Consider the following 27,922-nt stretch of genomic DNA (forward strand, 5'->3'; position numbering starts at 1 on the left):
GCATTATTCATTGATGGGTTGTTTTGGGCTACTATATGTGACACATCTCACTTTCAGGTGTTTAGAGATTAACCTGTGCATCGCTATACTTCTGTAGAATCCATTACAGGGCGGAGCTTTAGCACTCGAATCTGGACACGGTCGCTCTTCTGTGCATGTTTCTTTGCTTATCTTTTAGGTGGCAGATTTTTTTTATTTTTTACTATATTTAAGCTCATCTCTTGTTAACTTTTCCTTCTCCTGTGATTTCCTATTGGCAGACTGCAGTCCAGGGTATTCCTTCAGATGTGAAGGGCTGAGGCCCTGTGTCGTGGCGGAAGCATAGATGGTCCCGCGCCATGAGTCGACATGCCGATGACCGCGACAGTGGGTTTGGGGAGGTTCTGGAGCCACCGCCCTCCCTCTGGCGCCTCGTGGAAGAGTATGTGCCGCAGAGCGAGAGGCCGGAGGTCAAGACGATCCTTGGAGAGGCCGCCGTGGACTTCAGCCTGGAGCTGCACGCAGAGGTGAGCTGCCCGACTTATCGTTAATGCGCGAAGTGCAGCGGTTGTAAACGTAAATTGATACTTGTATAGCACACTACTCACCGCAAGGGTCTCAAGGCGCTTGTACGAATACCGCTGTGGAACCCATCCTGGCTTTCCCTGTGAGGTGTCCACTCCTGGGCACCCCCAAGGTGGAGGCCAGGCATCCTTAGCGTTGTGGGGCCGTTGTGGAGATTAAGCAAGCTATTGCCCAGAGTTGCAGAGTGGGACTCATGATTAGAATAGGCACCGAGGCGAGGATTATTAGGTCCGTGGAATTTTTGAGCCCAAGAACCGCCGAGGTGGGGAATTGAACCCTGGTCCCGGGCTAGACCTCTGCATCAGGGTCTGCCGCTCTAACCACTGAGCCACACTTCTCCAAAATTCTTCTTGTAAAATTAGGAGATTGCGTGTCTGTCCTGCGCAGTCTAAGAAACTCATTTCTTCCACCTGTACTTCATAGTCCCTTCACCACATACCTTAGCGTTACGTTTCCCGGTAGCTATCTATCATAGATACCATTTTTCTGCTTCTTTCCTGGGGTGGTTGATTTGTGTGTCTTATTCTTTGTCTCTCTGCCGAGGGTACAACAGCTGTGCCCACCAGCCCCCCAGAAGCAAGTCTTGGATTAGCACAGAGCAGCAGTGCAGAGAGCCAGGCGACTGCTCATTGTTTTCACTTGTAAACTGAAGCTAACGTTGCTGCTGCTACAGTGATCTGCTTGTGCCTGCCCCGTCTGCATTAAAGCTTCAGAATGACACCAGCTGCCTTTGAAGAGCACGCGCCCTGTTTCCATTAATGCACAGCTTGAAAAAGCTTCTGCAAGGTTTCCACCCAGCAGTCTGTATTTTGTGTTCAAAGGGAGGTTATTTCCAAGGGATTTTGCCACCTCCTTTGCTGAGAAGCAGTTTTCATTTCCATAGCGGGCCTGTCATCTGCATTGGTTCTCAAGGTCTCGAAGACTATTGTTATCAAACCCACTTTTCTTCCTTCTGAGCGTCATTCTGGAAACGAGGGACCCAGCTGACCTGAGAAATATTGACTCTAGGATGGCTGTTCTGTGTGATGTGCTACAAGAAACCACCCTCCAGAAACATTAGGTGTAAACATTCTGTGCCACCTTGTTGAACTTGGCCCTTTTCGCAGGGTCATCCCTGAACTTTTTGCCTTCCTCCTGTATTTTGTCTGACCTGTTTTTTGTTGGCTTTATTGCTCTAGGCACTTTACCACTGCTGATCAGTGCTAAAGTGCATATGCTCCCTATTGTAAATTAGACTGGATTACTGACTCGCTTGACGTCGTTCTCCCTAAAAAGGAAATTACGCTCAAACGTTCACACAAAACAGCCCCATGGTACACAGATGTTCTTAGAGATAAGAAGCGTCTCTGCAGGAAATCAGAAAGGCATTGGCGCTCTGATTATTCCGCAGACAAAAAAACCCTGTATCGCGAAACTATCAGTGAATATAAATCCCTGATAAAAGCAGCCCAGGCCACATATTTCTCTGAGAAAATCCTGCATGCCAAATCTAAACCTAAAGAAATTTTCCAGATCATTAAACAATTATCCAAACAATCGCCATGTCTGCAGGCGGATAAGACATCCACCCATTGTAACAATGTTGCTGAATTCTTCCATCAGAAAATCAGCTCCATTTATTCTGCTTTTTCCTCGGAAAACTCCACTTCCTCAGTCACTCCTCCTCTCTCCACAGTTTCCCCGCCCAACCCACACCTACCTACACTAAGCCATTTCCCCCTTCTGGACCTAGCATCTCTCGAACCCTTAGCACGGAAAGTAAAATCCGGCTCCCCGAATGACCCAGCCCCTCCAGATATAATAATGGACACACACACACACACACACACACACACACACGACTCTCCCCATCATAAGGGAGGTCTTAAATGCTTCCATCTCCTCCGGCATGGTCCCAATAGCATGGAAGCAGGCTATGGTCAGAGCCCTGCTGAAAAAGCCCAACTTGGACTCCACTGACTTGAGCAATTATCGCCCCATATCCCTGCTCCCATGGATAAGTAAGATCCTGGAGAAACATATAAACCAACAACTAATAAACTTCCTAGAAGTTCACCACCTACTGGACCCAACACAGACGGGCTTTAGACCAAAACACGGGACCGAGACCGCTCTCCTCATGGTCACCGAGGAAGCCAGACAAATTCTGGATCAGGGAGGATCAGTGGCAGTGATCCTCCTTGATCTCAGCGCGGCCTTCGATACGGTCAGCCATGACACCCTGCTGAACCGTATGTCCCAGGTCGGCATTAAGGACAAAGCCTGGTCCTGGTTCCAGTCATTCTTAGAGGATAGGTCCTTCCGCGTGTTTGACGGCGAGTCTGTCTCCACTAGCAGACCTCTGAAATGTGGAGTCCCCCAGGGTTCCTCTCTAAGCCCTGCACTTTTTAACCTGTACATGAGACCACTAGCGGATGTCGTCCGTCCTTTTGGGATTAAGATCATCTCCTACGCGGACGACACGCAGCTAGTGGTCTCCCTGACGCAGGTTGCTAATCCATCAGCACAGGGCGGGCTTAGAGAGTGCCTAGAGGAAGTGAAAACCTGGATGTCCCTTTCATCTTTAAAATTGAATGGCGACAAAACCGAGCTGATGCTCCTTGGGCCCCCAGACCTCAGTCTCCCCACCTCCATGTGGCCACCTAGTCTGGGCCCTCCACCTACCGCCAAAAACAGTATCAAGAGCCTCGGAGTCTGGCTCGACAGATCGCTGTCCTTCAGTACGCAAGCCACAAAACTTTCAGCAACATGCTTCGGCATCATGAGGATGCTAAGGAGAATCCTCCCCCTCCTTCCTATGGAGGCCAGACAAGCAGCTGTCCAAGGTCTAATCCAGTCACGCCTCGATTTTAATAATGTACTTTACCTCGGGGCTCCGGAATACACTCTGAGTAGGCTTCAGACGGCCCAGAACTGCGCAGCCCGCATCTTACTCGACATTCCCCGCAGACAGTCAGCCAGGGCCGGACTGATAACCCTCCACTGGCTACCAGTGCGTCAGAGAGTTATGTTCAAGGCCATGTGCATAGCTCATCAGGCCTTCTGGAACACTGGTCCCAGTATCACTCAAGATCTAATAACCCACTACATGCCCAATAGAAGTCTACGCTCGAGTCAGACCTTCCTGGCAACAGTTCCCAGAATAAAGAGATCCAGATCCGGAGGCAGGTCTTTCTCACATAACGCGGCCAGGGCCTGGAACGCCCTGCCGCTGCATCTTAGAGCTAACCCTAACCTCCTAGCCTTCCGCAAACAGCTGAAAACCTTTTTATTTCACCCAATCTAACCTACTCCTCCTTCTCCCCACGGGGCCACAGCTTGGGCTTACGGTATTCTTAGCGCTTGGACGCCTCCGGGCAGCAATTCGCGCTTTACAAATACACATCCAATCCAATCCAATGTATGAATTAGGGAGTCCATGATTGGCTGGTTTGGTTTACTGTCAGACCCTAGTCTAGTGCACTAGGAGTGCCCAGGGCTTGTAAACCAAATGCTGCTGGTGGGCTTGCAGCACTGGTTGTGCCACCCACAGAAGCAGCCTTGTAAAATGTGTCTAAGTTCTGCCATTGCAGAGCCTGTGTGCAGTCTGGAACTGCCATGTTGACTGATCACATGCACCTACTTGCCAGCCCCTAAACCTTCCCTTTTCTTCATATCAGACACCTTTATAGTAGGCCCAAGGGCAGGGTGCATTGTAAGTATAAGGTAGGACATGCCCTCATGTGTGTGGCATGTCCTAATAGTTTTTCCCTATTGCAAGGCTACCTGTTCTCCATAGCCCAGAATGGGCAGTTAGATTATTACATCTTATAATCCGAACGGACTCTGGGAACATGGTAGAAATTCGAGTTTACTATGCCTGAACTCAGAATGATAAAATACATCTTTTAGTGAAGTTGGTTTTAACATTCTGTGTTTGAAAACACCACTTTTAGAAAGTAGGTATTTGCTTGTCTAACTATGCAAGCCTGCCTCTGCTAGGTTGTGTATTCCTTTGCCTGGTTTTGTGAGTGACAGGGCTGGGGGATTCCAGGAGACAGTATGAGTCAGCCCAGTGATGAATTGAGAGATATGCATCTAGATGGGATGGAGGAGTTGCACCTGGGACCTGAATAAGGCTGTGCCGGCCTTCCACAATGCTGGCTCCACCTCCTGTGGTGCATCTGATGTCTCTGCCTTGCACTGTGAAAGAAGAGAAGGAGTCATGTTAACAGAGTGCCCCAGGGCTGTGCCTTCCCTCCACAATGCTGACTCCACCTCCTGTGGGGCGTCTGATGTTTCTGCCTTGCACTGTGAAAGGAAGGAAGGAGTCTGTAGGTTTGCTTCTACCTTTATGGTTATTGCAGAGGCTGACTGCAGCTTTGCTTCTGCCTTCATGGTTATTGCTGGGCTGGGCTGCAGCTTTGCTTCTACCTTCATGGTTATTGCCAGGACTGGCTGCAGCTTTGCTTCTGCCTTCATGGTTATTGCTGGGCTGGCTGCAGCCTTGCTTCTACCTTCATGGTTATTGCCAGGGCTGGGCTGCAGCTTTGCTTCTGCCTTCATGGTTATTGCTGGGCTGGCTGCAGCTTTGCTTCTACCTTTATGGTTATTGCTGGGCTGGCTGCAGCTTTGCTTCTGCCTTCATGGTTATTGCTGGGCTGGCTGCAGCTTTGCTTCTACCTTCATGGTTATTGCTGGGCTGGCTGCAGCTTTGCTTCTGCCTTTATGGTTATTCCCAGGGCTGGCTGCAGCTTTGCTTCTACCTTTATGGTTATTGCTGGGCTGGCTGCAGCTTTGCTTCTGCCTTTATGGTTATTCCCAGGGCTGGCTGCAGCTTTGCTTCTACCTTTATGGTTATTGCTGGGCTGGCTGCAGCCTTGCTTCTACCTTCATGGTTATTGCCAGGGCTGGCTGCAGCTTTGCTTCTACCTTCATGGTTATTGCTGGGCCTGGCTGCAGCTTTGCTTCTACCTTCATGGTTATTGCCAGGACTGGCTGCAGCTTTGCTTCTGCCTTCATGGTTATTGCTGGGCTGGCTGCAGCCTTGCTTCTACCTTCATGGTTATTGCCAGGGCTGGGCTGCAGCTTTGCTTCTGCCTTCATGGTTATTGCTGGGCTGGCTGCAGCTTTGCTTCTACCTTTATGGTTATTGCTGGGCTGGCTGCAGCTTTGCTTCTGCCTTCATGGTTATTGCTGGGCTGGCTGCAGCTTTGCTTCTACCTTCATGGTTATTGCTGGGCTGGCTGCAGCTTTGCTTCTGCCTTTATGGTTATTCCCAGGGCTGGCTGCAGCTTTGCTTCTACCTTTATGGTTATTGCTGGGCTGGCTGCAGCTTTGCTTCTGCCTTTATGGTTATTCCCAGGGCTGGCTGCAGCTTTGCTTCTACCTTTATGGTTATTGCTGGGCTGGCTGCAGCCTTGCTTCTACCTTCATGGTTATTGCCAGGGCTGGCTGCAGCTTTGCTTCTACCTTCATGGTTATTGCTGGGCTGGCTGCAGCTTTGCTTCTACCTTCATGGTTATTGCCGGGGCTGAGCTGCAGCTTTGCTTCTACCTTCATGGGTATTGCTGGGCCTGGCTGCAGCTTTGCTTCTACCTTCATGGTTATTGCCGGGCTGGCTACAGCTTTGCTTCTCCCTTCATGGGTATTGCCGGGTCTGAGCTGCAGCTTTGCTTCTACCTTCATGGTTATTGCTGGGCTGGCTGCAGCTTGGCTTCTACCTTCATGGTTATTGCTGGGCTGGCTGCAGCTTTGCTTCTGCCTTCATGGTTATTGCTGGGCCTGGCTGCAGCTTTGCTTCTACCTTTATGGGTATTGCTGGGCTGGCTGCAGCTTTGCTTCTACCTTTATGGTTATTGCTGGGCTGGCTGCAGCTTTGCTTCTGCCTTCATGGTTATTGCTGGGCTGGCTGCAGCTTGGCTTCTACCTTTATGGTTATTGCTGGGCTGGCTGCAGCTTTGCTTCTGCCTTCATGGTTATTGCTGGGCCTGGCTGCAGCTTTGCTTCTACCTTTATGGGTATTGCTGGGCTGGCTGCAGCTTTGCTTCTACCTTTATGGTTATTGCTGGGCTGGCTGCAGCTTTGCTTCTGCCTTCATGGTTATTGCTGGGCTGGCTGCAGCTTGGCTTCTACCTTTATGGTTATTGCTGGGCTGGCTGCAGCTTTGCTTCTGCCTTCATGGTTATTGCTGGGCCTGGCTGCAGCTTTGCTTCTGCCTTCATGGTTATTGCTGGGCTGGCTGCAGCTTTGCTTCTGCCTTCATGGTTATTGCTGGGCCTGGCTGCAGCTTTGCTTCTGCCTTCATGGTTATTGCTGGGCTGGCTGCAGCTTTGCTTCTGCCTTTATGGCTATTGCTGGGCTGGCTGCAGCTTTGCTTCTGCCTTTATGGCTATTGCCAGGGCTGGCTGCAGCTTTGCTTCTCCCTTCATGGTTATTGCCAGGGCTGGCTGCAGCTTTGCTTCTCCCTTCATGGTTATTGCTGGCCTGGCTGCAGCTTTGCTTCTACCTTCATGGTTATTGCCGGGGTTGGCTGCAGCTTTGCTTCTGCCTTTATGGTTATTGCTGGGCTGACTGCAGCTTTGCTTCTGCCTTTATGGTTATTGCCAGGGTTGGCTGCAGCTTTGCTTCTGCCTTCATGGTTATTGCTGGGCTGGCTGCAGCTTTGCTTCTGCCTTTATGGTTATTACTGGGCTGGCTGCAGCTTTGCTTCTACCTTCATGGTTATTGCTGGGCTGGCTGCAGCTTTGCTTCTGCCTTTATGGTTATTGCCAGGGTTGGCTGCAGCTTTGCTTCTACCTTCATGGTTATTGCTGGCCTGGCTGCAGCTTTGCTTCTACCTTCATGGTTATTGCCGGGGTTGGCTGCAGCTTTGCTTCTGCCTTTATGGTTATTGCTGGGCTGGTTGCAGCTTTGCTTCTGCCTTTATGGTTATTGCCAGGGTTGGCTGCAGCTTTGCTTCTGCCTTCATGGTTATTGCTGGGCTGGCTGCAGCTTTGCTTCTGCCTTTATGGTTATTGCTGGGCTGGCTGCAGCTTTGCTTCTGCCTTCATGGTTATTGCTGGGCTGGCTGCAGCTTTGCTTCTACCTTCATGGTTATTGCTGGCCTGGCTGCAGGTTTGCTTCTACCTTCATGGTTATTGCTGGGCTGGGCTGGCTGCAGCTTTGCTTCTGCCTTCATGGTTATTGCCAGGGCTGGCTGCAGCTTTGCTTCTACCTTCATGGGTATTGCCAGGGCTGGCTGCAGCTTTGCTTCTGCCTTCATGGTTATTGCTGGGCTGGCTGCAGCTTTGCTTCTGCCTTTATGGCTATTGCTGGGCTGGCTGCAGCTTTGCTTCTGCCTTTATGGCTATTGCCAGGGCTGGCTGCAGCTTTGCTTCTCCCTTCATGGTTATTGCTGGCCTGGCTGCAGCTTTGCTTCTACCTTCATGGTTATTGCCGGGGTTGGCTGCAGCTTTGCTTCTGACTTCATGGTTATTGCTGGGCTGGCTGCAGCTTTGCTTCTGCCTTTATGGCTATTGCCGGGGCTGGCTGCAGCCTTGCTTCTACCTTCATGGTTATTGCCAGGGCTGGCTGCAGCTTTGCTTCTACCTTCATGGTTATTGCTGGGCTGGCTGCAGCTTTGCTTCTACCTTCATGGTTATTGCCGGGGCTGAGCTGCAGCTTTGCTTCTACCTTCATGGGTATTGCTGGGCCTGGCTGCAGCTTTGCTTCTACCTTCATGGTTATTGCCGGGCTGGCTACAGCTTTGCTTCTCCCTTCATGGGTATTGCCGGGGCTGAGCTGCAGCTTTGCTTCTACCTTCATGGTTATTGCTGGGCTGGCTGCAGCTTGGCTTCTACCTTCATGGTTATTGCTGGGCTGGCTGCAGCTTTGCTTCTGCCTTCATGGTTATTGCTGGGCCTGGCTGCAGCTTTGCTTCTACCTTTATGGGTATTGCTGGGCTGGCTGCAGCTTTGCTTCTACCTTTATGGTTATTGCTGGGCTGGCTGCAGCTTTGCTTCTGCCTTCATGGGTATTGCTGGGCTGGCTGCAGCTTGGCTTCTACCTTTATGGTTATTGCTGGGCTGGCTGCAGCTTTGCTTCTGCCTTCATGGTTATTGCTGGGCCTGGCTGCAGCTTTGCTTCTACCTTTATGGGTATTGCTGGGCTGGCTGCAGCTTTGCTTCTACCTTTATGGTTATTGCTGGGCTGGCTGCAGCTTGGCTTCTACCTTTATGGTTATTGCTGGGCTGGCTGCAGCTTTGCTTCTGCCTTCATGGTTATTGCTGGGCCTGGCTGCAGCTTTGCTTCTGCCTTCATGGTTATTGCTGGGCTGGCTGCAGCTTTGCTTCTGCCTTCATGGTTATTGCTGGGCCTGGCTGCAGCTTTGCTTCTGCCTTCATGGTTATTGCTGGGCTGGCTGCAGCTTTGCTTCTGCCTTTATGGCTATTGCTGGGCTGGCTGCAGCTTTGCTTCTGCCTTTATGGCTATTGTCAGGGCTGGCTGCAGCTTTGCTTCTCCCTTCATGGTTATTGCTGGCCTGGCTGCAGCTTTGCTTCTACCTTCATGGTTATTGCCGGGGTTGGCTGCAGCTTTGCTTCTGACTTCATGGTTATTGCTGGGCTGGCTGCAGCTTTGCTTCTGCCTTTATGGCTATTGCCGGGGCTGGCTGCAGCTTTGCTTCTGCCTTCATGGTTATTGCCAGGGCTGGCTGCAGCTTTGCTTCTCCCTTCATGGTTATTGCTGGCCTGGCTGCAGCTTTGCTTCTACCTTCATGGTTATTGCCGGGGTTGGCTGCAGCTTTGCTTCTGCCTTTATGGTTATTGCTGGGCTGGCTGCAGCTTTGCTTCTGCCTTTATGGTTATTGCCAGGGTTGGCTGCAGCTTTGCTTCTGCCTTCATGGTTATTGCTGGGCTGGCTGCAGCTTTGCTTCTGCCTTTATGGTTATTGCTGGGCTGGCTGCAGCTTTGCTTCTACCTTCATGGTTATTGCTGGGCTGGCTGCAGCTTTGCTTCTGCCTTTATGGTTATTGCCAGGGTTGGCTGCAGCTTTGCTTCTACCTTCATGGTTATTGCTGGCCTGGCTGCAGCTTTGCTTCTACCTTCATGGTTATTGCCGGGGTTGGCTGCAGCTTTGCTTCTGCCTTTATGGTTATTGCTGGGCTGGCTGCAGCTTTGCTTCTGCCTTTATGGTTATTGCCAGGGTTTGCTGCAGCTTTGCTTCTGCCTTCATGGTTATTGCTGGGCTGGCTGCAGCTTTGCTTCTGCCTTTATGGTTATTGCTGGGCTGGCTGCAGCTTTGCTTCTGCCTTCATGGTTATTGCTGGGCTGGCTGCAGCTTTGCTTCTACCTTCATGGTTATTGCTGGCCTGGCTGCAGCTTTGCTTCTACCTTCATGGTTATTGCTGGGCTGGGCTGGCTGCAGCTTTGCTTCTGCCTTCATGGTTATTGCCAGGGCTGGCTGCGGCTTTGATTCTACCTTCATGGGTATTGCCAGGGCTGGCTGCAGCTTTGCTTCTGCCTTCATGGTTATTGCCAGGGCTGACTGCAGCTTTGCTTCTGCCTTTATGGTTATTGCCGGGGCTGGGCTGCAGCTTTGCTTCTGCCTTTATGGTTATTGCCAGGGTTGGCTGCAGCTTTGCTTCTGCCTTCATGGTTATTGCCAGGGCTGGCTGCAGCTTTGCTTCTACCTTCATGGTTATTGCCGGGGCTGGCTGCAGCTTTGCTTCTACCTTCATGGTTATTGCTGGGCTGGCTGCAGCTTTGCTTCTGCCTTTATGGTTATTGCCGGGGCTGGCTGCAGCTTTGCTTCTACCTTCATGGTTATCGCCAGGGCTGGGCAGCAGCTTTGCTCCTGCCTTTATGGTTATTGCTGGGCTGGCTGCAGCTTTTCTTCTGCCTTTATGGTTATTGCCAGGGCTGGGCAGCAGCTTTGCTTCTGCCTTTATGGTTATTGCTGGGCTGGCTGCAGCTTTGCTTCTGCCTTTATGGGTATTGCCAGGGCTGGGCTGCAGCTTTGCTTCTGCCTTTATGGTTATTGCCAGGGCTGGGCTGCAGCTTTTCTTCTGCCTTTATGGTTATTGCCAGGGCTGGGCTGCAGCTTTTCTTCTGCCTTTATGGGTATTGCCAGGGCTGGGCTGCAGCTTTGCTTCTACCTTCATGATTATTGCCAGGGCTGGCTGCAGCTTTGCTTCTGCCTTCATGGTTATTGCCAGGGCTGGGCTGCAGCTTTGCTTCTACCTTCATGGTTATTGCTGGGGCTGGGCTGCAGCTTTGCTTCTACCTTCATGGTTATTGCCAGGGCTGGCTGCAGCTTTGCTTCTACCTTCATGGTTATTGCCAGGGCTGGCTGCAGCTTTGCTTCTACTGTAGTGTAGTTCCTATCTTCCCAATAGGCTCTGCGCATTGGAATAATACCTACAGCAGTAAAGGCCTAGGCCAGACGTTAACTAGGTCTACTACTGTCGATACTAGACTTAAAGTTTTGGGTTTGCCAGCTTAGCTCAGAGTTCACTAGAAACTTTCTCGAATGTTCAAGGAGGACTTAACTTCCCTGATTAGACAAGAAGGGATTTAGTTTCTGACAACCATAGAACATGACAACTTTGCTCTCCCCTAATCAAGAGTCAATCTCGAGAGTCGTGTGAACAAAAGGCAAATTATTTTACTCAGTCAGTACGTGCATTCTTAGTCTCATCAGAATGTAGAGAAAAGGAAGAGACGGGCGTGTTCAATAAAAAGGTGTTATTTATTGATCAGTCTCTTTTCTCATACAAGAGAAATGGATCGATATTATTGCAATACTTATAGTTAAGTAAAGTGCATACATTATAAGCAATAGTATAAAATAATACTGTAAAAACATTGATATGGTTTCTAAGCCATAAGATGTTTAAAATGAATAAAATATATTACATACACATATACATTTGACTAAACGTACTCAACTGGTGTTTCTAGATACGCCTACCCCGTGTACCTGACCTAAGTCTAATACGAGGGCGGGAATAGATAGTTACAGTTTAAGTTAAGTTTGTTTTTGCCAAGTGAATAACTAAAGAATTCTCTGTGAGGGGTTATTCAGTTCTGTACCTGGAAGTTAGGATGAATGAGGAATGGTATCTCTCTCTCTGGTGTTGATATTCCAGGCTGCCTGCGAGGGCTACCCAGAAGCGCCGGTGCTGGATTCTCGGCAGGAGAAAGCAGCGCGTCTCTCAGCGCGTCAGGAAGGCGGGGCTGCTGCCAGCGGGGTCTGCTCTTGGCTTCGGCAAGTATGGCTGCTCCTTCGCGTCACCACGCGTGTGTTTGCATATGGCAAGATCGGTAATATTTATACCTTTAAGGTGCCGAGATTGACGTAAGGATGGACATAGATACGTCAATAAAGATGTCATACGATTTGCTCGTTAGCACATTCTTTTACTAAAGTTCTCGGTGAAATCAAAACAATGGCCGCAGGGTTTTGCCCAGGTTGTCATAGGTTTGATTTGTTATGAGAACTCCGTATGCCTTATCAGGGGCTGGAGGAATATCGCTTGTCTAATTAGATCGCAAGCGTTATGACCTAATCAGATAACACGTTCCTGTGCCGTAGTGTGACTGCGTCAGATAACGGTATCTGCATCATGGGGGTTTTCTGCCTCATGGGCTGACTGCTAGTTAACTTGTTGGTTTGTTTAACTAGAATAGGGTCAGGAATAGGGGGATCGATTCAGGACCTATAGGAATACATGACACTACCTTTATGGTTATTGCCTGGGCTGGCTGCAGCTTTGCTTCTGCCTTTATGGTTATTGCCAGGGCTGGCTGCAGCTTTGCTTCTACCTTCATGATTATTGCCTGGGCTGGCTGCAGCTTTGCTTCTGCCTTTATGGTTATTGCCAGGGCTGGCTGCCGCTTTGTTTCTGCCTTTATGGTTATTGCCAGGGCTGGCTGCAGCTTTGCTTCTACCTTCATGATTATTGCCTGGGCTGGCTGCAGCTTTGCTTCTGCCTTTATGGTTATTGCCAGGGCTGGCTGCAGCTTTGCTTCTGCCTTTATGGTTATTGCCAGGGCTGGCTGCAGCTTTGCTTCCACCTTCATGATTATTGCCAGGGCTGGCTGCAGCTTTGCTTCTACCTTTATGGTTATTGCTGGGCTGGCTGCAGCTTTGCTTCTGCCTTTATGGTTATTGCCAGGGCTGGCTGCAGCTTTGCTTCTACCTTTATGGTTATTGCCTGGGCTGGCTGTAGCTTTGCTTCTGCCTTTATGGTTATTGCCAGGGCTGGCTGCAGCTTTGCTTCTACCTTCATGATTATTGCCAGGGCTGGCTGCAGCTTTGCTTCTACCTTCATGATTATTGCCAGGGCTGGCTGCAGCTTTGCTTCTACCGTCATGATTATTGCCAGGGCTGGCTGCAGCTTTGCTTCTGCCTTCATGGTTATTGCCAGGACTGGCTGCAGCTTTGCTTCTGACTTCATGGTTATCGCCAGGGCTGGGCTGCAGCTTTGCTTCTGCCTTTATGGTTATTGCCAGGGCTGGGCTGCAGCTTTTCTTCTGCCTTTATGGTTATTGCCAGGGCTGGGCTGCAGCTTTGCTTCTGCCTTTATGGTTATTGCCAGGGCTGGGCAGCCGCTTTGCTTCTGCCTTTATGGTTATTGCCAGGGCTGGCAGCCGCTTTGCTTCTGCCTTTATGGTTATTGCCAGGACTGGCTGCAGCTTTGCTTCTGCCTTTATGGTTATTGCCAGGACTGGCTGCAGCTTTGCTTCTGCCTTTATGGTTATTGCCAGGGCTGGGCTGCAGCTTTGCTTCTGCCTTTATGGTTATTGCCAGGGCTGGGCTGCAGCTTTGCTTCTGCCTTTATGGTTATTGCCAGGGCTGGGCTGCAGCTTTTCTTCTGCCTTTATGGTTATTGCCAGGGCTGGGCTGCAGCTTTTCTTCTGCCTTTATGGTTATTGCTGGGCTGGCTGCCGCTTTGCTTCTGCCTTTATGGCTATTGTCAGGGCTGGCTGCAGCTTTGCTTCTCCCTTCATGGTTATTGCTGGCCTGGCTGCAGCTTTGCTTCTACCTTCATGGTTATTGCCGGGGTTGGCTGCAGCTTTGCTTCTGACTTCATGGTTATTGCTGGGCTGGCTGCAGCTTTGCTTCTGCCTTTATGGCTATTGCCGGGGCTGGCTGCAGCTTTGCTTCTGCCTTCATGGTTATTGCCAGGGCTGGCTGCAGCTTTGCTTCTCCCTTCATGGTTATTGCTGGCCTGGCTGCAGCTTTGCTTCTACCTTCATGGTTATTGCCGGGGTTGGCTGCAGCTTTGCTTCTGCCTTTATGGTTATTGCTGGGCTGGCTGCAGCTTTGCTTCTGCCTTTATGGTTATTGCCAGGGTTGGCTGCAGCTTTGCTTCTGCCTTCATGGTTATTGCTGGGCTGGCTGCAGCTTTGCTTCTGCCTTTATGGTTATTGCTGGGCTGGCTGCAGCTTTGCTTCTACCTTCATGGTTATTGCTGGGCTGGCTGCAGCTTTGCTTCTGCCTTTATGGTTATTGCCAGGGTTGGCTGCAGCTTTGCTTCTGCCTTTATGGTTATTGCCAGGGCTGGGCTGCAGCTTTGCTTCTGCCTTTATGGTTATTGCCGGGGCTGGCTGCAGCTTTGCTTCTACCTTTATGGTTATTGCCTGGGCTGGCTGCAGCTTTGCTTCTACCTTCATGGTTATTGCTGGCCTGGCTGCAGCTTTGCTTCTACCTTCATGGTTATTGCCGGGGTTGGCTGCAGCTTTGCTTCTGCCTTTATGGTTATTGCTGGGCTGGCTGCAGCTTTGCTTCTGCCTTTATGGTTATTGCCAGGGTTTGCTGCAGCTTTGCTTCTGCCTTCATGGTTATTGCTGGGCTGGCTGCAGCTTTGCTTCTGCCTTTATGGTTATTGCTGGGCTGGCTGCAGCTTTGCTTCTGCCTTCATGGTTATTGCTGGGCTGGCTGCAGCTTTGCTTCTACCTTCATGGTTATTGCTGGCCTGGCTGCAGCTTTGCTTCTACCTTCATGGTTATTGCTGGGCTGGGCTGGCTGCAGCTTTGCTTCTGCCTTCATGGTTATTGCCAGGGCTGGCTGCAGCTTTGATTCTACCTTCATGGGTATTGCCAGGGCTGGCTGCAGCTTTGCTTCTGCCTTCATGGTTATTGCCAGGGCTGACTGCAGCTTTGCTTCTGCCTTTATGGTTATTGCCGGGGCTGGGCTGCAGCTTTGCTTCTGCCTTTATGGTTATTGCCAGGGTTGGCTGCAGCTTTGCTTCTGCCTTCATGGTTATTGCCAGGGCTGGCTGCAGCTTTGCTTCTACCTTCATGGTTATTGCCGGGGCTGGCTGCAGCTTTGCTTCTACCTTCATGGTTATTGCTGGGCTGGCTGCAGCTTTGCTTCTGCCTTTATGGTTATTGCCGGGGCTGGCTGCAGCTTTGCTTCTACCTTCATGGTTATCGCCAGGGCTGGGCAGCAGCTTTGCTCCTGCCTTTATGGTTATTGCTGGGCTGGCTGCAGCTTTTCTTCTGCCTTTATGGTTATTGCCAGGGCTGGGCAGCAGCTTTGCTTCTGCCTTTATGGTTATTGCTGGGCTGGCTGCAGCTTTGCTTCTGCCTTTATGGGTATTGCCAGGGCTGGGCTGCAGCTTTGCTTCTGCCTTTATGGTTATTGCCAGGGCTGGGCTGCAGCTTTTCTTCTGCCTTTATGGTTATTGCCAGGGCTGGGCTGCAGCTTTTCTTCTGCCTTTATGGGTATTGCCAGGGCTGGGCTGCAGCTTTGCTTCTACCTTCATGATTATTGCCAGGGCTGGCTGCAGCTTTGCTTCTGCCTTCATGGTTATTGCCAGGGCTGGGCTGCAGCTTTGCTTCTACCTTCATGGTTATTGCTGGGGCTGGGCTGCAGCTTTGCTTCTACCTTCATGGTTATTGCCAGGGCTGGCTGCAGCTTTGCTTCTACCTTCATGGTTATTGCCAGGGCTGGCTGCAGCTTTGCTTCTACTGTAGTGTAGTTCCTATCTTCCCAATAGGCTCTGCGCATTGGAATAATACCTACAGCAGTAAAGGCCTAGGCCAGACGTTAACTAGGTCTACTACTGTCGATACTAGACTTAAAGTTTTGGGTTTGCCAGCTTAGCTCAGAGTTCACTAGAAACTTTCTCGAATGTTCAAGGAGGACTTAACTTCCCTGATTAGACAAGAAGGGATTTAGTTTCTGACAACCATAGAACATGACAACTTTGCTCTCCCCTAATCAAGAGTCAATCTCGAGAGTCGTGTGAACAAAAGGCAAATTATTTTACTCAGTCAGTACGTGCATTCTTAGTCTCATCAGAATGTAGAGAAAAGGAAGAGACGGGCGTGTTCAATAAAAAGGTGTTATTTATTGATCAGTCTCTTTTCTCATACAAGAGAAATGGATCGATATTATTGCAATACTTATAGTTAAGTAAAGTGCATACATTATAAGCAATAGTATAAAATAATACTGTAAAAACATTGATATGGTTTCTAAGCCATAAGATGTTTAAAATGAATAAAATATATTACATACACATATACATTTGACTAAACGTACTCAACTGGTGTTTCTAGATACGCCTACCCCGTGTACCTGACCTAAGTCTAATACGAGGGCGGGAATAGATAGTTACAGTTTAAGTTAAGTTTGTTTTTGCCAAGTGAATAACTAAAGAATTCTCTGTGGGGTTATTCAGTTCTGTACCTGGAAGTTAGGATGAATGAGGAATGGTATCTCTCTCTCTGGTGTTGATATTCCAGGCTGCCTGCGAGGGCTACCCAGAAGCGCCGGTGCTGGATTCTCGGCAGGAGAAAGCAGCGCGTCTCTCAGCGCGTCAGGAAGGCGGGGCTGCTGCCAGCGGGGTCTGCTCTTGGCTTCGGCAAGTATGGCTGCTCCTTCGCGTCACCACGCGTGTGTTTGCATATGGCAAGATCGGTAATATTTATACCTTTAAGGTGCCGAGATTGACGTAAGGATGGACATAGATACGTCAATAAAGATGTCATACGATTTGCTCGTTAGCACATTCTTTTACTAAAGTTCTCGGTGAAATCAAAACAATGGCCGCAGGGTTTTGCCCAGGTTGTCATAGGTTTGATTTGTTATGAGAACTCCGTATGCCTTATCAGGGGCTGGAGGAATATCGCTTGTCTAATTAGATCGCAAGCGTTATGACCTAATCAGATAACACGTTCCTGTGCCGTAGTGTGACTGCGTCAGATAACGGTATCTGCATCATGGGGGTTTTCTGCCTCATGGGCTGACTGCTAGTTAACTTGTTGGTTTGTTTAACTAGAATAGGGTCAGGAATAGGGGGATCGATTCAGGACCTATAGGAATACATGACACTACCTTTATGGTTATTGCCTGGGCTGGCTGCAGCTTTGCTTCTGCCTTTATGGTTATTGCCAGGGCTGGCTGCAGCTTTGCTTCTACCTTCATGATTATTGCCTGGGCTGGCTGCAGCTTTGCTTCTGCCTTTATGGTTATTGCCAGGGCTGGCTGCCGCTTTGTTTCTGCCTTTATGGTTATTGCCAGGGCTGGCTGCAGCTTTGCTTCTACCTTCATGATTATTGCCTGGGCTGGCTGCAGCTTTGCTTCTGCCTTTATGGTTATTGCCAGGGCTGGCTGCAGCTTTGCTTCTGCCTTTATGGTTATTGCCAGGGCTGGCTGCAGCTTTGCTTCCACCTTCATGATTATTGCCAGGGCTGGCTGCAGCTTTGCTTCTACCTTTATGGTTATTGCTGGGCTGGCTGCAGCTTTGCTTCTGCCTTTATGGTTATTGCCAGGGCTGGCTGCAGCTTTGCTTCTACCTTTATGGTTATTGCCTGGGCTGGCTGTAGCTTTGCTTCTGCCTTTATGGTTATTGCCAGGGCTGGCTGCAGCTTTGCTTCTACCTTCATGATTATTGCCAGGGCTGGCTGCAGCTTTGCTTCTACCTTCATGATTATTGCCAGGGCTGGCTGCAGCTTTGCTTCTACCGTCATGATTATTGCCAGGGCTGGCTGCAGCTTTGCTTCTGCCTTCATGGTTATTGCCAGGACTGGGCTGCAGCTTTGCTTCTACCTTCATGATTATTGCCAGGGCTGGCTGCAGCTTTGCTTCTACCTTCATGATTATTGCCAGGGCTGGCTGCAGCTTTGCTTCTACCGTCATGATTATTGCCAGGGCTGGCTGCAGCTTTGCTTATGCCTTCATGGTTATTGCCAGGACTGGCTGCAGCTTTGCTTCTGCCTTTATGGTTATTGCCAGGGCTGGGCTGCAGCTTTGCTTCTGACTTCATGGTTATCGCCAGGGCTGGGCTGCAGCTTTGCTTCTGCCTTTATGGTTATTGCCAGGGCTGGGCTGCAGCTTTTCTTCTGCCTTTATGGTTATTGCCAGGGCTGGGCTGCAGCTTTGCTTCTGCCTTTATGGTTATTGCCAGGGCTGGGCAGCCGCTTTGCTTCTGCCTTTATGGTTATTGCCAGGGCTGGCAGCCGCTTTGCTTCTGCCTTTATGGTTATTGCCAGGACTGGCTGCAGCTTTGCTTCTGCCTTTATGGTTATTGCCAGGACTGGCTGCAGCTTTGCTTCTGCCTTTATGGTTATTGCCAGGGCTGGGCTGCAGCTTTGCTTCTGCCTTTATGGTTATTGCCAGGGCTGGGCTGCAGCTTTGCTTCTGCCTTTATGGTTATTGCCAGGGCTGGGCTGCAGCTTTTCTTCTGCCTTTATGGTTATTGCCAGGGCTGGGCTGCAGCTTTTCTTCTGCCTTTATGGTTATTGCTGGGCTGGCTGCCGCTTTGCTTCTGCCTTTATGGTTATTGCCAGGGCTGGGCTGCAGCTTTGCTTCTGCCTTTATGGTTATTGCCAGGGCTGGGCTGCAGCTTTGCTTCTGCCTTTATGGTTATTGCCAGGGCTGGGCTGCAGCTTTTCTTCTGCCTTTATGGTTATTGCAGAGGCTGGCTGCAGCTTTTCTTCTGCCTTCATGGTTATTGCCAGGGCTGGGCTGCAGCTTTGCTTCTGCCTTTATGGTTATCGCCAGGGCTGGGCTGCAGCTTTTCTTCTGCCTTCATGGTTATTGCCAGGGCTGGCTGCAGCTTTGCTTCTGCCTTTATGGTTATTGCCAGGGCTGGGCAGCCGCTTTGCTTCTGCCTTTATGGTTATTGCCAGGGCTGGGCTGCAGCTTTTCTTCTGCCTTTATGGTTATTGCCAGGGCTGGGCTGCAGCTTTGCTTCTGCCTTTATGGTTATTGCCAGGGCTGGGCAGCCGCTTTGCTTCTGCCTTTATGGTTATTGCCAGGGCTGGCAGCCGCTTTGCTTCTGCCTTTATGGTTATTGCCAGGGCTGGCTGCAGCTTTGCTTCTGCCTTTATGGTTATTGCCAGGTCTGGCTGCAGCTTTGCTTCTGCCTTCATGGTTATTGCTGGGCTGGGCAGCCGCTTTGCTTCTGCCTTTATGGTTATTGCCAGGGCTGGCTGCAGCTTTGCTTCTGCCTTTATGGTTATTGCCAGGGCTGGCTGCAGCTTTGCTTCTACCTTTATGGTTATTGCCAGGACTGGCTGCAGCTTTGCTTCTACCTTGATGGTTATTGCCAGGGCTGGGCTGCCGCTTTGCTTCTGCCTTCATGGTTATTGCCAGGACTGGCTGCAGCTTTGCTTCTGCCTTTATGGTTATTGCCAGGGCTGGGCTGCAGCTTTGCTTCTGCCTTTATGGTTATTGCTGGGCTGGCTGCAGCTTTGCTTCTACCTTTATGGTTATTGCCAGGACTGGCTGCAGCTTTGCTTCTACCTTTATGGTTATTGCCAGGACTGGCTGCAGCTTTGCTTCTACCTTTATGGTTATTGCCGGGGCTGGGCTGCAGCTTTGCTTCTGCCTTTATGGTTATTGCCGGGGCTGGGCTGCAGCTTTGTTTCTGCCTTTATGGTTATTGCCAGGGCTGGCTGCAGCTTTGCTTCTACCTTTATGGTTATTGCCAGGACTGGCTGCAGCTTTGCTTCTACCTTTATGGTTATTGCCAGGGCTGGGCTGCCGCTTTGCTTCTGCCTTCATGGTCATTGCCAGGACTGGCTGCAGCTTTGCTTCTGCCTTTATGGTTATTGCCAGGGCTGGGCTGCAGCTTTGCTTCTGCCTTTATGGTTATTGCTGGGCTGGCTGCAGCTTTGCTTCTACCTTTATGGTTATTGCCAGGACTGGCTGCAGCTTTGCCTTTACCTTTATGGTTATTGCCGGGGCTGACTGCAGCTTTGCTTCTACCTTTATGGTTATTGCAGAGGCTGACTGCAGCTTTGCTTCTACCTTCATGAGTATTGCCAGGGCTGGCTGCAGCTTTGCTTCTACCTTTATGGTTATTGCCAGGGCTGGGCTGCAGCTTTGCTTCTACCTTCATGATTATTGCAGGGTCGGCTGCCGCTTTGCTTCTACCTTCATGGTTATTGCCAGGGCTGGCTGCCGCTTTGCTTCTGCCTTTATGGTTATTGCCAGGGCTGGCTGCAGCTTTGCTTCTACCTTTATGGTTATTGCCTGGGCTGGCTGCAGCTTTGCTTCTGCCTTTATGGTTATTGCCAGGGCTGGCTGCAGCTTTGCTTCTACCTTCATGATTATTGCCAGGGCTGGCTGCAGCTTTGCTTCTACCTTCATGATTATTGCCAGGTCTGGGCAGCAGCTTTGCTCCTGCCTTCATGGTTATTGCCAGGGCTGGCTGCAGCTTTGCTTCTACCTTCATGGGTATTGCCAGGACTGGCTGCAGCTTTGCTTCTACCTTTATGGTTATTGCCAGGGCTGGGCTGCAGCTTTGCTTCTGACTTCGTGGTTATTGCCAGGGCTGGCTGCAGCTTTGCTTCTGCCTTCATGGTTATTGCAGGGGCTGGACTGCAGCTTTGCTTCTGCCTTTATGGTTATTGCCAGGGCTGGGCTGCAGCTTTTCTTCTGCCTTTATGGTTATTGCTGGGCTGGCTGCCGCTTTGCTTCTGCCTTTATGGTTATTGCCAGGGCTGGCAGCCGCTTTGCTTCTGCCTTTATGGTTATTGCCAGGGCTGGGCTGCAGCTTTTCTTCTGCCTTTATGGTTATTGCTGGGCTGGCTGCCGCTTTGCTTCTGCCTTTATGGTTATTGCCAGGGCTGGCAGCCGCTTTGCTTCTGCCTTTATGGTTATTGCCAGGGCTGGCTGCAGCTTTGCTTCTGCCTTTATGGTTATTGCCAGGGCTGGCTGCAGCTTTGCTTCTGCCTTTATGGTTATTGCCAGGGCTGGCTGCAGCTTTGCTTCTGCCTTTATGGTTATTGCCAGGACTGGCTGCAGCTTTGCTTCTACCTTTATGGTTATTGCCAGGGCTGGGCTGCCGCTTTGCTTCTGCCTTCATGGTTATTGCCAGGACTGGCTGCAGCTTTGCTTCTGCCTTTATGGTTATTGCCAGGGCTGGGCTGCAGCTTTGCTTCTGCCTTTATGGTTATTGCTGGGCTGGCTGCAGCTTTGCTTCTACCTTTATGGTTATTGCCAGGACTGGCTGCAGCTTTGCTTCTACCTTTATGGTTATTGCCAGGACTGGCTGCAGCTTTGCTTCTACCTTTATGGTTATTGCCGGGGCTGGGCTGCAGCTTTGCTTCTGCCTTTATGGTTATTGCCGGGGCTGGGCTGCAGCTTTGTTTCTGCCTTTATGGTTATTGCCAGGGCTGGCTGCAGCTTTGCTTCTACCTTTATGGTTATTGCCAGGACTGGCTGCAGCTTTGCTTCTACCTTTATGGTTATTGCCAGGGCTGGGCTGCCGCTTTGCTTCTGCCTTCATGGTTATTGCCAGGACTGGCTGCAGCTTTGCTTCTGCCTTTATGGTTATTGCCAGGGCTGGGCTGCAGCTTTGCTTCTGCCTTTATGGTTATTGCTGGGCTGGCTGCAGCTTTGCTTCTACCTTTATGGTTATTGCCAGGACTGGCTGCAGCTTTGCTTCTACCTTTATGGTTATTGCCGGGGCTGACTGCAGCTTTGCTTCTACCTTTATGGTGATTGCAGAGGCTGACTGCAGCTTTGCTTCTACCTTCATGATTATTGCCAGGGCTGGCTGCAGCTTTGCTTCTACCTTTATGGTTATTGCCAGGGCTGGGCTGCAGCTTTGCTTCTACCTTCATGATTATTGCAGGGTCGGCTGCCGCTTTGCTTCTACCTTCATGGTTATTGCCAGGGCTGGCTGCCACTTTGCTTCTGCCTTTATGGTTATTGCCAGGGCTGGCTGCAGCTTTGCTTCTACCTTTATGGTTATTGCCTGGGCTGGCTGCAGCTTTGCTTCTGCCTTTATGTTTATTGCCAGGGCTGGCTGCAGCTTTGCTTCTACCTTCATGATTATTGCCAGGGCTGGCTGCAGCTTTGCTTCTACCTTTATGGTTATTGCCGGGGCTGGGCTGCAGCTTTGCTTCTACCTTTATGGTTATTGCTGGGCTGGCTGCAGCTTTGCTTCTACCTTCATGATTATTGCCAGGACTGGCTGCAGCTTTGCTTCTACCTTCATGATTATTGCCAGGGCTGGCTGCAGCTTTGCTTCTACCTTTATGGTTATTGCCAGGACTGGCTGCAGCTTTGCTTCTACCTTCATGGTTATTGCCAGGGCTGGCTGCAGCTTTGCTTCTACCTTCATGATTATTGCCAGGTCTGGGCAGCAGCTTTGCTCCTGCCTTCATGGTTATTGCCAGGGCTGGCTGCAGCTTTGCTTCTACCTTCATGGGTATTGCCAGGACTGGCTGCAGCTTTGCTTCTACCTTTATGGTTATTGCCAGGGCTGGGCTGCAGCTTTGCTTCTGACTTCGTGGTTATTGCCAGGGCTGGCTGCAGCTTTGCTTCTGCCTTCATGGTTATTGCAGGGGCTGGACTGCAGCTTTGCTTCTGCCTTTATGGTTATTGCCAGGGCTGGGCTGCAGCTTTGCTCCTGCCTTTATGGTTATTGCTGGGCTGGCTGCAGCTTTGCTCCTGCCTTTATGGTTATTGCTGGGCTGGCTGCAGCTTTGCTTCTTCCTTTATGGTTATTGCCGGGGCTGGCTGCAGCTTTGCTTCTGCCTTTATGGTTATTGCCAGGGCTGGCTGCCGCTTTGTTTCTGCCTTTATGGTTATTGCCAGGGCTGGCTGCCGCTTTGCTTCTGCCTTTATGGTTATTGCCAGGGCTGTTCTGCTGCTTTGCTTCTACATTCATGGTTATTGCCGGGGCTGGGCTGCAGCTTTGCTTCTGCCTTTATGGTTATTGCCGGGGCTGGCTGCAGCTTTGTCTCTGCCTTTATGGTTATTGCCAGGGCTGGCTGCAGCTTTGCTTCTACATTCATGGTTATTGCCAGGGGTGTTCTGCAGCTTTGTCTCTGCCTTTATGGTTATTGCCAGGGCTGGCTGCAGCTTTGCTTCTGACTTCGTGGTTATTGCCAGGGCTGGCTGCAGCTTTGCTTCTGACTTCATGGTTATTGCCAGGGCTGGCTGCAGCTTTGCTTCTGCCTTTATGGTTATTGCCAGGGCTGGCTGCAGCTTTGCTTCTGCCTTTATGGTTATTGCCAGAGGTGTTCTGCAGCTTTGCTTCTACCTTCATGATTATTGCCAGGGCTGGCTGCAGCTTTGCTTCTGCCTTTATGGTTATTGCCAGGGCTGGGCTGCAGCTTTGCTTCTGCCTTTATGGTTATTGCCAGGGCAGGGCTGCAGCTTTGCTTCTGCCTTTATGGTTATTGCCAGGGCTGGCTGCCGCTTTGCTTCTGCCTTTATGGTTATTGCCAGGGCTGTTCTGCTGCTTTGCTTCTACCTTTATGGTTATTGCCGGGGCTGACTGCAGCTTTGCTTCTACCTTTATGGTTATTGCAGAGGCTGACTGCAGCTTTGCTTCTACCTTCATGATTATTGCCAGGGCTGTTGTGCTGCTTTGCTTCTACCTTTATGGTTATTGCCAGGGCTGGCTGCCGCTTTGCTTCTGCCTTTATGGTTATTGCCAGGGCTGTTCTGCTGCTTTGCTTCTACATTCATGGTTATTGCCGGGGCTGGGCTGCAGCTTTGCTTCTGCCTTTATGGTTATTGCCAGGGCTGGCTGCAGCTTTGCTTCTGCCTTTATGGTTATTGCCAGAGGTGTTCTGCAGCTTTGCTTCTACATTCATGGTTATTGCCAGGGGTGTTCTGCAGCTTTGTCTCTGCCTTTATGGTTATTGCCACGGCTGGGCTGCAGCTTTGTTTCTGCCTTTATGGTTATTGCCAGGGCAGGGCTGCAGCTTTGCTTCTGCCTTTATGGTTATTGCCAGGGCTGGCTGCCGCTTTGCTTCTGCCTTTATGGTTATTGCCAGGGCTGTTCTGCTGCTTTGCTTCTACATTCATGGTTATTGCCGGGGCTGGGCTGCAGCTTTGCTTCTGCCTTTATGGTTATTGCCAGGGCTGGCTGCAGCTTTGCTTCTGCCTTTATGGTTATTGCCAGGGCTGGCTGCAGCTTTGCTTCTGCCTTTATGGTTATTGCCAGGGCTGGCTGCAGCTTTGCTCCTGCCTTCATGGTTATGGCCAGGGCTGGCTGCAGCTTTGCTCCTGCCTTCATGGTTATTGCCAGGGCTGGGCAGCAGCTTTGCTTCTGCCTTTATGGTTATTGCCTGGGCTGGCTGCTGCTTTGCTTCTGCCTTTATGGTTATTGCCAGGGCTGGGCTGCAGCTTTGCTTCTGCCTTTATGGTTATTGCCGGGGCTGGGCTGCAGCTTTGTTTCTGCCTTTATGGTTATTGCTGGGCTGGCTGCAGCTTTGCTTCTACCTTCATGATTATTGCCAGGACTGGCTGCAGCTTTGCTTCTATCTTTATGGTTATTGCCAGGGCTGGGCTGCAGCTTTGCTTCTGCCTTTATGGTTATTGCCGGGTCTGGGCTGCAGCTTTGTTTCTACCTTTATGGTTATTGCTGGGCTGGCTGCAGCTTTGCTTCTACCTTTATGGTTATTGCTGGGCTGGCTGCAGCTTTGCTTCTACCTTCATGATTATTGCCAGGACTGGCTGCAGCTTTGCTTCTACCTTCATGATTATTGCCAGGGCTGGCTGCAGCTTTGCTTCTACCTTTATGGTTATTGCCTGGGCTGGCTGCAGCTTTGCTTCTGCCTTTATGGTTATTGCCAGGGCTGGCTGCAGCTTTGCTTCTACCTTCATGATTATTGCCTGGGCTGGCTGCAGCTTTGCTTCTGCCTTTATGGTTATTGCCAGGGCTGGCTGCAGCTTTGCTTCTGCCTTTATGGTTATTGCCAGGGCTGGCTGCAGCTTTGCTTCTACCTTCATGATTATTGCCAGGGCTGGCTGCAGCTTTGATTCTACCTTTATGGTTATTGCTGGGCTGGCTGCAGCTTTGCTTCTGCCTTTATGGTTATTGCCAGGGCTGGCTGCAGCTTTGCTTCTACCTTTATGGTTATTGCCTGGGCTGGCTGCAGCTTTGCTTCTGCCTTTATGGTTATTGCAGAGGCTGACTGCAGCTTTGCTTCTGCCTTTATGGTTATTGCCAGGGCTGGCTGCAGCTTTGCTTCTGCCTTTATGGTTATTGCCAGGGCTGGCTGCAGCTTTGCTTCTGCCTTTATGGTTATTGCCAGGGCTGGCTGCAGCTTTGCTCCTGCCTTCATGGTTATGGCCAGGGCTGGCTGCAGCTTTGCTCCTTCCTTCATGGTTATTGCCAGGGCTGGGCAGCAGCTTTGCTTCTGCCTTTATGGTTATTGCCTGGGCTGGGCTGCAGCTTTGCTTCTGCCTTTATGGTTATTGCTGGGCTGGCTGCAGCTTTGCTTCTACCTTCATGATTATTGCCAGGACTGGCTGCAGCTTTGCTTCTACCTTTATGGTTATTGCTGGGCTGGCTGCCGCTTTGCTTCTGCCTTTATGGTTATTGCCAGGGCTGGCAGCCGCTTTGCTTCTGCCTTTATGGTTATTGCCAGGGCTGGCTGCAGCTTTGCTTCTGCCTTTATGGTTATTGCCAGGGCTGGCTGCAGCTTTGCTTCTGCCTTTATGGTTATTGCCAGGGCTGGCTGCAGCTTTGCTTCTGCCTTTATGGTTATTGCCAGGACTGGCTGCAGCTTTGCTTCTACCTTTATGGTTATTGCCAGGGCTGGGCTGCCGCTTTGCTTCTGCCTTCATGGTTATTGCCAGGACTGGCTGCAGCTTTGCTTCTGCCTTTATGGTTATTGCCAGGGCTGGGCTGCAGCTTTGCTTCTGCCTTTATGGTTATTGCTGGGCTGGCTGCAGCTTTGCTTCTACCTTTATGGTTATTGCCAGGACTGGCTGCAGCTTTGCTTCTACCTTTATGGTTATTGCCAGGACTGGCTGCAGCTTTGCTTCTACCTTTATGGTTATTGCCGGGGCTGGGCTGCAGCTTTGCTTCTGCCTTTATGGTTATTGCCGGGGCTGGGCTGCAGCTTTGTTTCTGCCTTTATGGTTATTGCCAGGGCTGGCTGCAGCTTTGCTTCTACCTTTATGGTTATTGCCAGGACTGGCTGCAGCTTTGCTTCTACCTTTATGGTTATTGCCAGGGCTGGGCTGCCGCTTTGCTTCTGCCTTCATGGTTATTGCCAGGACTGGCTGCAGCTTTGCTTCTGCCTTTATGGTTATTGCCAGGGCTGGGCTGCAGCTTTGCTTCTGCCTTTATGGTTATTGCTGGGCTGGCTGCAGCTTTGCTTCTACCTTTATGGTTATTGCCAGGACTGGCTGCAGCTTTGCTTCTACCTTTATGGTTATTGCCGGGGCTGACTGCAGCTTTGCTTCTACCTTTATGGTGATTGCAGAGGCTGACTGCAGCTTTGCTTCTACCTTCATGATTATTGCCAGGGCTGGCTGCAGCTTTGCTTCTACCTTTATGGTTATTGCCAGGGCTGGGCTGCAGCTTTGCTTCTACCTTCATGATTATTGCAGGGTCGGCTGCCGCTTTGCTTCTACCTTCATGGTTATTGCCAGGGCTGGCTGCCACTTTGCTTCTGCCTTTATGGTTATTGCCAGGGCTGGCTGCAGCTTTGCTTCTACCTTTATGGTTATTGCCTGGGCTGGCTGCAGCTTTGCTTCTGCCTTTATGGTTATTGCCAGGGCTGGCTGCAGCTTTGCTTCTACCTTCATGATTATTGCCAGGGCTGGCTGCAGCTTTGCTTCTACCTTTATGGTTATTGCCGGGGCTGGGCTGCAGCTTTGCTTCTACCTTTATGGTTATTGCTGGGCTGGCTGCAGCTTTGCTTCTACCTTCATGATTATTGCCAGGACTGGCTGCAGCTTTGCTTCTACCTTCATGATTATTGCCAGGGCTGGCTGCAGCTTTGCTTCTACCTTTATGGTTATTGCCAGGACTGGCTGCAGCTTTGCTTCTACCTTCATGGTTATTGCCAGGGCTGGCTGCAGCTTTGCTTCTACCTTCATGATTATTGCCAGGTCTGGGCAGCAGCTTTGCTCCTGCCTTCATGGTTATTGCCAGGGCTGGCTGCAGCTTTGCTTCTACCTTCATGGGTATTGCCAGGACTGGCTGCAGCTTTGCTTCTACCTTTATGGTTATTGCCAGGGCTGGGCTGCAGCTTTGCTTCTGACTTCGTGGTTATTGCCAGGGCTGGCTGCAGCTTTGCTTCTGCCTTCATGGTTATTGCAGGGGCTGGACTGCAGCTTTGCTTCTGCCTTTATGGTTATTGCCAGGGCTGGGCTGCAGCTTTGCTCCTGCCTTTATGGTTATTGCTGGGCTGGCTGCAGCTTTGCTCCTGCCTTTATGGTTATTGCTGGGCTGGCTGCAGCTTTGCTTCTTCCTTTATGGTTATTGCCGGGGCTGGCTGCAGCTTTGCTTCTGCCTTTATGGTTATTGCCAGGGCTGGCTGCCGCTTTGTTTCTGCCTTTATGGTTATTGCCAGGGCTGGCTGCCGCTTTGCTTCTGCCTTTATGGTTATTGCCAGGGCTGTTCTGCTGCTTTGCTTCTACATTCATGGTTATTGCCGGGGCTGGGCTGCAGCTTTGCTTCTGCCTTTATGGTTATTGCCGGGGCTGGCTGCAGCTTTGTCTCTGCCTTTATGGTTATTGCCAGGGCTGGCTGCAGCTTTGCTTCTACATTCATGGTTATTGCCAGGGGTGTTCTGCAGCTTTGTCTCTGCCTTTATGGTTATTGCCAGGGCTGGCTGCAGCTTTGCTTCTGACTTCGTGGTTATTGCCAGGGCTGGCTGCAGCTTTGCTTCTGACTTCATGGTTATTGCCAGGGCTGGCTGCAGCTTTGCTTCTGCCTTTATGGTTATTGCCAGGGCTGGCTGCAGCTTTGCTTCTGTCTTTATGGTTATTGCCAGAGGTGTTCTGCAGCTTTGCTTCTACCTTCATGATTATTGCCAGGGCTGGCTGCAGCTTTGCTTCTGCCTTTATGGTTATTGCCAGGGCTGGGCTGCAGCTTTGCTTCTGCCTTTATGGTTATTGCCAGGGCAGGGCTGCAGCTTTGCTTCTGCCTTTATGGTTATTGCCAGGGCTGGCTGCC

At 50.6% G+C, this 27,922-nt stretch overlaps 1 protein-coding gene across 1 annotated transcript in view; it reads left to right on the forward strand.

Moving 5' to 3' along the window:
* The first annotated feature begins 258 nt into the window (after window positions 1-258).
* Window positions 259-27,922, forward strand: part of CCDC24 (coiled-coil domain containing 24) — a 208,084-nt gene continuing 180,420 nt past the window's right edge. Inside the window, exon 1 of the mRNA XM_078673382.1 lies at window positions 259-506. Coding sequence (XP_078529508.1) covers window positions 339-506 — 168 coding nt within the window. The 5' untranslated portion in view covers window positions 259-338. The remainder of the gene's footprint in view (window positions 507-27,922) is intronic.

Source organism: Lissotriton helveticus, chromosome 1_2 (assembly GCF_964261635.1).
Source record: "Lissotriton helveticus chromosome 1_2, aLisHel1.1, whole genome shotgun sequence".
Taxonomy (NCBI): Eukaryota; Metazoa; Chordata; class Amphibia; order Caudata; family Salamandridae; genus Lissotriton; species Lissotriton helveticus.